The sequence below is a fragment of the Strongylocentrotus purpuratus genome, unplaced genomic scaffold (genome assembly GCF_000002235.5).
Source record: "Strongylocentrotus purpuratus isolate Spur 01 unplaced genomic scaffold, Spur_5.0 spur5_scaffold_3, whole genome shotgun sequence".
NCBI lineage: Eukaryota > Metazoa > Echinodermata > Echinoidea > Camarodonta > Strongylocentrotidae > Strongylocentrotus > Strongylocentrotus purpuratus.
Window position 1 is genome coordinate 23,495,802 of NW_022145609.1, and position 10,906 is coordinate 23,506,707.

Below are 10,906 nucleotides of genomic sequence, written 5' to 3' on the forward strand. Positions count from 1 at the left end.
TAACAAAACATCTTCTGTTCTTTGTGGGTGCCATCTTGTTTGGAGAAAAAAATATTCATATCATGGAAATATACCATGTGCAAAAAATAAAAGATAACCTTTTCATAATTGATGTAAAAACATGGGATAAAATTGTAAGTGAATACAAAACATATTACAGTTTACAACAATTAAGATTAAAATCTGATGACAAAAATGCTTTTCAGATACATATAGTCTTAAATTACTTATTCATTGTTTGATTTCAAAACAAAACCTTTCACCATTCTGTTCCTTTGATTTTCCTGCTTTCGTAAAGTACTTTCACCAGAACTGGCCTTTAAAAATAAGACCTTACCAGCCTTAAAGAAAAGGTCGAGTTCTGGGAAGAGGTGAAAAATAATTTGTGAGCGTTATCATTCTTATTATGCAAGTGTGGAAGAACATCAGATAAGACATGTTCCCTGAAAAGCATGGCTCTTCAAATGTCTTCATATTCCAGATATGTCAATACCATCATAAAACTCGGGGGGGGGGGGGGGGGGGTGGTGGGATTTTTAAGCCACGTGTTCGTGTAGTCCCATATACATCTTTCTGTGTACAGTGTTTGTAACTTTACCAAGACTTGGCCAAATTTCTTATCATTTTGATGATTCCAGAACCTTGTAATACACACAAATTCTTATATGCTGGATGATCAACCTTTTCTGGTCGATTCCACACTGTTTCTTTCACAATGCAATCGCATGACCAGAACTCAACTTCATCTTCAGGTATCAACATTTTGTTTGGTTTTTAGGGATCTGCGGGCCGTGCCACATTTCTGATTTATTTTTCGGTTGAAATCCTTGGGAGAGAAACATTTTTGGTCGTCCTGGGTTTTAAACCTTTGCAAGACACATTCTGGGGGAGTAAAAAAATAAAAAAATATAGTTAACAAAAATAAATATTTAAATCAAAGTTCAAATGTATATTTTTTTAAGTTTAGGTAAAAGTAATTAAATATTTGAAAAACATGCAATATCTCTAGTACCCATGTTTCCAAATTTTTCAAATTATTACCATTCATTACAGAAAGCAGATTAGTAAAATTGTATCTTCGTTGCTTATTTAGACGATTTTCTTCTAATAAAAAGGTGATATTTACTGTGATTCAACCATAGGATTTATAGTATGAAAGTGGTTGAATATTATTTCCTGGTTTTAACTATAAATAGTACCCCCTCCTTTCAGTATTTCATTTGAAAAGAAATAAAACCTAAAAAAAGAAAGAAAAGAAAATGAAGTGATACCCTAACAATAAGTAAGACTAGTGAAATTGCAAAGTTATGAGGCAAGGAAATAAACGTGTTTGCATTATATGTAAACAAAAACGTAACACTACATGTATGTATTAAAATAACATTATAACCTGTCAATTATATATTTAGGTGGTCTGTCATTGACAAATCATTTTTTATTATTATTATTATTATTATTATTTTTTTTTTTTTTTTTTTGGGGGGGGGGGCGGGATGGGTGGAGGCATATACCTGTTACAGTGAAAACCAAAACAGCAATTGTTTAAAACATTACCTTTTATTTGGTTTAGCTTTTGCGGGTCGAGCTTCTCATGACCTCCCTCCTCTGCCTTGTTCACAGCAACTCTTGACCCGCAAGCGTTCCCAAGTGCCAGAGTCTTTAACCCAAAGACAGCATCTAGAAGGGCGTTTAGGAGGGCCTCCTTTGTTGTGCCCTTCTTAAACACGTTTCTTTTTTCAATTTCCGTCAGGATCGGTTCTCCTCCGGGGAATAATGGCACCAGTTCCTGAGAAAAATATAGCATTTAATCAAATTTATTAGCAATGTATTTTTGTTGTCCAAGTTCTTTGCTTTTAATTTTTCTTCAGCTCTAATAGAAACAAAATTTGGATATAACAGAGTAATTTCTTCAGTTCTGGTGAGTTTGTTTTAACAAAGTTCTACTGCAACAGAATATTTGGTAAAACTTAATGATTTTTTACAGAAAGATAAGCAGTCGACAAAATACATTTATGATGTAGATCACTTTATTAATGTTTGTTTTTGCGAATCGCTACCAAAAAATGTATTTGAAAAGAAGTCAACTTACAGTAGATGACGATGAGGCCGTACTCTGTGTACCCAAAGGCTGGGGGTCCTCGTTTTCAAGGTGCGTCGGTGAGCAAGTCTGGCAGAAGAAATGTATGCAATTTATTTGACAAAATTTGCCACATCTTACAAAAGGAAAAGAAAGTTTGATCCTACTTGATCTGATTACACTGCAACCATTTTTTAAGATTCAGATGTAACTACAATTTTACTATACAAAAATATACAGTACAAAATATCACAGACTCACAAGCTGTATTCTTCAAATTATCATCCCTTTCCGTTACGTTCCGTTGATATATTTGGATTCCCCTGTGGATGTATTATAAGCACACAAATTTTTAGCCCCTAAAACACTTCTGCTTTCGAGAAAAATGGAATATACAAATTTACCGGTGCTCCCGGTAAATTTTTAATAAATTTCAAATAGCGCCTACGGCCGTACAATGGTAGCTGCGACCATGCACATCTCAGAATATGTAGTTGTGATATATAATTTCCAAACGGGAATAGCTAATCGGTCGATTTCAGTCAAGAAATATTGCTTTATAGCTTAATTAATATACTGACCTTGAGAGGGAGCTATACAACATAAAGAGTTTATTATTGACAATTTCATAACTTTAGACTCGATTTCAACCGCGACAACGATCATTGAATATTGTAGGATCGCATATGCTTCCAATATGTTCATTTGAACCAAATTCATGACCCCGTACCAAAACTTTGTATTACCTTTAATCACTACTTTAATTAATTATATTAATTGTTTAAACTCACTGTGCTGCTCACAGATTGGCCACAGACCAAATCACTGATTGCTCTTATCAGTCTCCTTTTCTTTGGGGTGATATCTGTATTCGAAACAAAAAGAGGGAATACCTTAAAAACCCTCTCGGAAGTGAAAAAAATAATTTGATGAATTATATAACAACGGACAGATTATAAGCCATAGATTACAATGATATCAATTACCGGTATATGCTATTCTAGTGTCTGATATAGGAGTAATTACAGCTCTCTGAAAACTCCAACATACAAAGTTTTGAAAAATCAGAAACTGTCAACCTAAAAACTAGATATCAACTTGATGACATCAATTAAGCATGGCTCATTGCCTCAGCTATATAGGCGAGCCAATCCGGTCCACGTTATGTAATCATATAACTTCAGCAAATTTGACCCCTGTTGACCCGTAATTTAATTTTGCTTTTGTGCAATAATGAAAGGGAAAAGTTATTCCTTTATATTTGTATATTATGTTCATTCAGCTTTCCATTGATATCAATTGGTATTTTCATTGAATAGGGTTTTTAAATAGTGAAAGCTGTCGGCATTCATAAAAAAAAAAAAAAACATGATACCGGTAAATAAAAATTAACCTGGCAGTCACATTGTTTCGTGAACTTGATAGATATTGGTGTGTGTCATGGTATGAAGTTGAACCACTTCTCTGCAAAGCTTAGACTGTGAATTTGCAATATCAACATGCTTTAAGATATACATGTATGGCTTTGCCATGGTATGGTTAGAGAATACTGCTGTTTAAAAAAAAAATATATCAAAAATATAAACCAAAGCCAAATAATATGGAATATTAATACCAAAGAGTGTCACTAAATGTTTAATTGAATGTGAATATCTCAGGACCACCTAAACAAAATATCAATGGAGAGTCGAATTTAAAGCCCCTCTGCACAAGTTTGGTCAGGATGGATTAGACCTCCCTGCACGGTCACTGACAGGTGGGCATCTCATCAAATCAGCTCTCAATTAACATAAGAAAAAAGGGATCATGGGGGACCAATGGTCACCGCTTAGGCATTGTTTTCTATAGAGGGCGCAAGTAGCTATAAGTAGCGTAGTGGGGCTTTAATAAGCCCTCCAAAACACAAATCAACGCACACACATACAAAATATCATTCAGTTCATACCTTCAGTGAAGAGGGTTCCCTGCTTGGCCTGTTTTATAGCTGCAATTATCTTGTCCTTTTCGGCAACCTCCTCCTCCAAAGCTGCAACCCTCCTTTTCAGGCTATTGATTTCTTCTCTGTGTGTAGACTAAAAATAAATTGATAAAACATATAATTTTGGGCACATTGTTGTATTTATACCCACATAACTAATCAGTGATATGTGCCATGTGTGAAGATATGTTGAGCTTTTGTGTGTGTAAACTGATATGTCTTCTAGCTACCAGTGTTTATGATTATAATTTGAGATGAAAAACTGGTTTTGTTTCTATGCAAAAGTGAAATTGAAAGATATTTCTAAACAGACGCTGACCTATCAATATGCATTTCATTTTTAGATTGATCAGCATCACATTTCAAACTTAACATTTAAAGGGATTATCTTTTTCTGTGTTGGTGCTCATGAATAATGAAAATTCACAAAATACAATTAAAAAATGTATCATCTGGAAATGATAAGGGTATTTACTGCATGAGCTCAGAAAATATTTAATTTTAATTCGAGATAAGAGTTGTACTCACAGATGCTGATTCAGCAAACGTTTGCCTCCAGAGTTCATTTTGTGCCTCTGCACTTGCCTCCGCAGGAGCTGTCAGGGCGAGAATTGGCAGGGCAAGAGCGGGCAAGGCAAGAGCGGGCAGGGCAAGAGTGGGCAGGGCAAGAGTGGGAAGGGCTGGTGGGGCAAGAGTACGTTCTTCCAGATGACGTAATTCTCTTGTTAACAGGTCAACATCCTGTTCCTCTTCCAGCTCTATTTTGATTTCTATCAAAGAAAAACAGAAAATATTTTATTAAAATTGACATATCTTTTCTCAGTTATTCAATTAGATATCTGGCAAGGAAATGCTTGTAAAAAAAAAGTTATAACAAAAATGGAAAACATTCACAACTTTGGGAAGTAGAAAAATTGAGAGCTTGTTTACAAGCTTACATGCAGACCTTATCTTCACCCTCTGTGCAATATTATCCAATCCAATCCAAAAGATATATGATACAGCGCCTTTTCCTTGCAGTTACAAAGCGCGCTGCACACACACTCCACAATGTTTGGGCCACTTAAAAACAAAAGTTAGACACTTGTCAGAGATCAGTCAAGTATATAGGCTGGTAATAAAGTAATTTATACTTTACCCAACTTGCATTCCACTTTGGCACTTTCACAGGACATTTCACTTTTGTGTTCTTCCATTCTGTGCTATAAGAACTGGACTACAAATTCAGGTGTGACTCTACTGCTTGGTGTGTAGGTGCAAAAGTGCTTTTTTCTTACCTCTACTCCTCATGTTTATATAGCATCTCAATCTTGGTTACATAATATCCTAATGTACAGGGTTTCACTGGGTGGTACTGAAGGACACAGCTGAATCAGGGATTAACTGACATCTCCCTGGCTGGATGTAGCTGGTGTTTGTATACACATGGGGATTAAGGCTCTAGACACTGATAAGACACTGATAAGACACCATGCACCCCCTCCCACAGGGCCATCACAGTACCTACTTTCCCTGAAAATCACATTACTTTCACCACCATGCAAATAAATTGACCATGCTGTCCGGGCCCCCCATCAACAATACACACATTGTCATGTTGAGGAAACCAGAAGGAAATCTTCAGGATGATCTGACTTTATAATATAAGTCTGGCAACAATAGTCATGCTAGTTTAGAAATAATTAATAGATCAACTTACCAGCCATTTTGATTATCTTCTCCCACAGTGAGACTTGATTTGTGACATCACTGCTCCCATCATCTGCCATTCCAGCAAAACAAGTGGTTTGAAGATTATCCAACTAACAATTAAGAGCTTGAGATTGTGCCCCTTTAAGCTCTGCAAGCTTGTATATACACAAGCTCTGCAAGCTTGTACAGGCAAGAGTATAATGCTGTAAGCTAGAATGCAAGCTTGCATACAAGCTGAGTATGTACACTTATAGTATACATGCAAAGAGTATGCTCTGCAAGCTCGAATGCAAGCTTGCCTATACAGGCTAGATATATGCTCTGCAAACTCGTGTGTACACTTATAGTATGCTCTGCAAGCTCGAATGCAAGCTGCATACAGGCTAGAATGTGTACACGCATACAGACAAAAGTGTGTACACTTATACAGGCAAGAGCATATGCCTTGCAAGCTTTAGATTGTGCACCTGCACGCTTGCAGTGCATATCCTCTTCGCCTCCTGCAGTGCAAGCTTTGAAAGAGCTTTAGTTTGACCTCGTGCAAGCTTGCTGGGCATACACTGTCGGCCTGCAAGATTAGATTGCAAGGGATGTAGATTGCACTCCTGCAAGCTTAGAGGGCATATCTTCTTGGCATGCAAGTTTGCATAAATATAAGTAGGAACTTCTGTTCATAGCTTGGCAATAAGGATGATGCCTATCTTCTCCATCATCATCCTAAGATTAAAAATGATAAAGAGAGGATAATCATGCAGATTTACATCATAACATTTTGTTTAATCTCCCCTTTAAGGGATGATGAATATTATTATTTTATACCTTTTTCTTATGATTGGTATTAAAAAGTGCACTCTCATATCTGGTTTGAAATCTAGTACCGTACTAGATACGTTAGTGGATTTAGGAAGAGATTAGAAATCTGGCATAGAAAGTTACCTGTGTAATCTACTAAGATGTTGATGTTCGAAAGATATGACGTACAAAAATTCACAGGAATTTTGTTTTTCATTGGAACTTCACAGGTATATGACAGGTTTATGCAAAGATTGTAGGTGGTTCACGTTTGAAATTGTGTGTGAATGATGTATAGTTTGGTTCGACAGGTTCGACAGGGGACAGAGCCAACTCGCCTCCTCTAACCAATAACCAATAGATACCAATAACCTCCAAGTGTAAGACAGTGTCTTAAAGTATACAGAAACTTGTGTGAAACTAACGAATGAAAAGATGTCATGATGATGTCATATAGGTAACATGATACCTAGGAGGTAACCAGCTATGTCACTGTGACTTCCCTACCTTTTGCCACAAGCCAACATTTTTTCATAGATCATGTTCAGGTGAATCATTCTGAAATCAGCATGGGTTTTGTTCTCAAGGCTTTATAAGAGCACTTGGGCCATCAATATATTTGACAAATACTCTTTTCACACTGGTTTTGCTTAACCCTGTACTTTGCTTAGCCCCGTACTATCCTTTACCCTGGACTAGCTTTTTGGGCTCTTTACACATGCTGTTTTTAGTCCCGTACTAGCGCATATTTCTTGTTGATGGGAGGGGAGGGGAGGGGAGGGGAGACAGACAAAGAGAGGGGAGGGAGGGTTTGGATATGGACCTACTACGTGATGACACACTCTGCGGGAGTCCCAACATCAGCTGTCAAATAAAGATATTGATTGATGTAAATGAGACAGTTGTCAATCATAATGAAACATTCATCTCTGATAAATCTCTTTTGATTAGTCATAATCATATCAAAGAGTTTCAAATGGATCATGTTTTGTCATAGAAATAAATTGTTGGACAGCCCATAGCTACTTCTGTCAATTGGCGGTCAAGTATACTCAAGGTCAAGTCATTATGGGCGAGAACTAGTGACCTTTTAAGTTTCATTACCGGAAAAGAATCCTTATAGGCAATTGAAAGTACAATATCCTATTTGTAAAGTAGGAAATCAATATGTTTCAGATTGTAATTCTTGTTGTAATTCATGTAGGCAATTGAAACCATTGGGGGAGATTCCCTCACAAGGAGATTAGTTTAGTTTTTATAAGATATATTCTGAAGAGATACTTTAACTCATTACTTACTGGAACTGGTCTGCTCCTGAAAATATATGGGAATAAAGGAATTATTCAGTTGTCAATGGAGTACTTTACCATTCAGAAAAAGGTTGTACATATAACTTCAAACTTCTCAACTCTGTTTAATTTCTAAATTATGATAAATATATATACTAATTTTCCTAAACTTGAACTATTACATTATTTAGTAACCCCTTACATGCCTTGTAAGGGAAAGTCTTGTCCTAGAATGATAAATGTTCTACTAAAAGTTTACTCTCAATCAACTTGTGTGTTTCCTCCTGAAACCCAAATAAGTATATACTATGTAAAGAGTTTCCCTGGGAAATATCTGAAGCCAAAGTTACAATGAGACAAAGAAATATACCCTTGTTATATGGAATTTTGACAATAATATTTTCTTCATAAATTGAGTTGCATAGAAAAAAAGATTAAAGATAATGTTGGGGGAAATTGAGGGGGGGGGGGCATTATTATTAGCTTTATATTCATATTTGTCTTTACATTTACCGACCAATGGTACAGCATTTTATGTGAGCTGTAATTTCCCAACATTTTTTTGCGAGGTTCTTGTCTGAAAACAAATGTCTTGAGAATGACTCCTTGCAGTGGTTCTCAAAACATTACACATCTGCTTGTAAACACATGAAGAGATTCATGTATTATTGGCAAGTCACATGACCTGTGTCTAGCTGTCAGGTGACCTGTGACGATCTCGAGTGCGGGAGGGGAAGTTGAGAGAGTTATTACCGGGGCAGGAGAAAGAAATATGGTTTTATAAAAATATGACTCCCTCATGAATGGCATATTTTTGGAGTGGTTTGATAATTCTCTTAATGTGGATGAGAATATATTTAATCAAATTTTTAAAGATCTATTAAGTCAAAAGAAAATGTCTAAGTATACATATAATATTTTGCTGAAGAAATATAGTTGTACTAATGCCAAAAGGGAGAGTAAATGGGAGGAACTATTTGGCCATCAACCCAAAGAGAAGGATTGGTCGATTATTCATACGAGTAACTTTTGTTGCACGATTGAGACTCAGTTAAGGAGTTTTTATTTCAAAATTTTCCATAATGCTATTGGTTTTAATGCATTTTTGTTCAAGATTGGGAGAAAGGAGTCTGCTAATTGTTATTTTTGTTCAGATTTTCCAGAAACTTTAGATCACTTGTTTTGTGACTGTAGGAGAGTTGTACCACTGTGGGAAAAATTGGTGGATAAGATTAACACTGGCACTGATCACAGTTATAATCTGACTTTGTCAAAATTTAATTTTTTGTTTGGGATACAGTCAAGGGACAAATACGCCTCTTGTATAAATTTTCTCTGTTTATGTTTAAAATATTATATTTACTCATGTAGGTTTCAGGGAAAAGAACTTATTTTCGAAGCATTTGTTTCAATGGTAAAGTTCAAACAAAAAATAGAATATAAAATTGCCCAAAAGAAAAATAAGTTACAACTCCATTTTAAGAAATGGTCTATCAAGTTTAACTGAAATTTAGGAGTAGTCTTGCAAAGCTCTGTTGTCATTAACATCTTCATTGACTTTTTGAAATGTAAACTTGCCCTCTGGGAAAGTATGTGAGTGTGTGTGTGTGTGTGTGTGTGTGTGTGTGTGTGTGTATGGTTATGGGTGCATGAGTGCGTGCCTGTTTTGTAGTTTTAAGATGATATTATATTTTATATTGCTGCTTTTACTCTGTTAATTTTTCAAAAATAACAATAAAAACAGAAAAAAAAAAAGAAAGAAAAGAAATATGGTTTTATTGTTGGCTGGAACACAAATTTCGCAACTGTCAGTTGCGTGGGGATTTTTTTTGTGTGTGTGTGTTGTTGCAAATGCTCAGGCTGTCAAGTATGAACATTCTTGTCCATTTCGTTGTTTGGTCTACACATTTCCCAGTAAATGGGAAAGATATTATTATATAAAGGAATGATGATCATTTGCTTGTACTATACTGATTGATAATGTGATTTTGTTTGTTTGTTCTTCTTTGCATGTGAACTTCAACCCTATCTGCATATCTTCGTCCATCAACTCCATCTCAACTGTGTATCAACTCCTGTGTGACATATAGGTAAGTGATTATATCTCCACATGTTTTCTAATAAAATGATGAAATTATTTCAAGCATTTTACAGAGGTTAGAAAATTAAATTTTATTGTCAAGAGCTCTTTATTCAGCAGTCAAACTTTATTCAACTATTCAAGGAATTGCAACCACTGGCTTTTGTTTCCCCCATTAATGTCCCCTTCATACTTCATTTGTCAGCAAATTACATTATCCAAACTCACCTCGGAGCACTGATGCTGGGGAAATAATCATCAGGATAAACTTGCTATAGATGTAACTTTTTTTCTTCTTGAAGATTATTCCAATCTCCATCTCTCCAACTGCCCATGCAGGAGAGGTGTAGATTTCTTCTCTTCATTGGAGAATTATACAATGCTTTCTCAGGGAAAATAAAGTGTCAGGAGATTTCCATAACGTGGTAACTCTATTTGCGCTCGATTATTCAAATCTTGATCTCTACCGCGGAGTGCCCGCCCGAGAGAGATGTAGATTTCTTCTCTCAGGGAATTTGAAGATGCCGATGCTGAGAAAATAAAACATTGATCGGGAGATTTTCTATAAACAGTAACTTTATTTCTCGAATATTATTCAAATCTTGGTCCCTCCAGCTGAGTGTCACCCCGGGAGAGATGTAGATTTCTTCTCTTCATTGGGTAATTTCACGAGCTTCTGCTTTTGGGGTACGAAATGGTCAGTCGATGTTCGATGCAAGCTTTCTGGCTGTTTAGGTCAGTCAAGCGTGTGTTACATCTGTATATGCATGCGTGCAGTTCCAAACCACATGTGCATACTGAGAAGGCATACATTTATTGATCGCTCCTCCTTGCGAGGGGTTAGAGCAGGGACGGAGGATGCAAGATGCGGATGTCATCGCTACGGCGACAGGGATGGGGGTTTCTCCCTAGTGATGCCCCCAGGCATCGTAAAGTTGTGTTTACACTGCTTTGAAATACATTTTTTTTTTTAGCTTGGTATCATATATAAAGCTATT

The 10,906-nt window shown here is 36.1% G+C and overlaps 1 protein-coding gene across 2 annotated transcripts; it reads right to left on the minus strand.

Moving 5' to 3' along the window:
• Positions 1 to 710: 710 nt before the first annotated feature.
• Positions 711 to 6,073, minus strand: LOC115928910. Of its 2 annotated transcripts, none has more exons than XM_030996984.1 (7): positions 5,194 to 5,339; positions 4,584 to 4,825; positions 4,023 to 4,149; positions 2,869 to 2,942; positions 2,090 to 2,167; positions 1,555 to 1,786; positions 711 to 882 (listed from the first exon to the last, which is right to left on the minus strand). In XM_030996984.1, exons 1-7 carry the CDS (start codon positions 5,249 to 5,251, stop codon positions 749 to 751), a joined length of 945 nt encoding a protein of 314 aa, XP_030852844.1. In that variant the 5' UTR covers positions 5,252 to 5,339; the 3' UTR covers positions 711 to 748. The 2 variants fall into 2 exon arrangements, with proteins under 2 accessions (XP_030852844.1, XP_030852843.1); XM_030996983.1 differs by lacking the exon at positions 5,194 to 5,339 and adding an exon at positions 5,755 to 6,073 and having other exon boundaries at positions 712 to 882.
• Positions 6,074 to 10,906: the final 4,833 nt, after the last annotated feature.

Excerpts from the sequence above, each read along its gene's own strand:
- LOC115928910 (XM_030996983.1), bottom strand. The coding sequence starts at position 5,824 with ATGGCAGATGATGGGAGCAGTGATGTCACAAATCAAGTCTCACTGTGG. Across the intron at positions 1,787-2,089 it reads CGGCCTCATCGTCATCTACT|GAACTGGTGCCATTATTCCC; the intron begins GTAAGTTGACTT and ends TATTTTTCTCAG. Across the intron at positions 883-1,554 it reads AAAGCTAAACCAAATAAAAG|AATGTGTCTTGCAAAGGTTT; the intron begins GTAATGTTTTAA and ends TTACTCCCCCAG.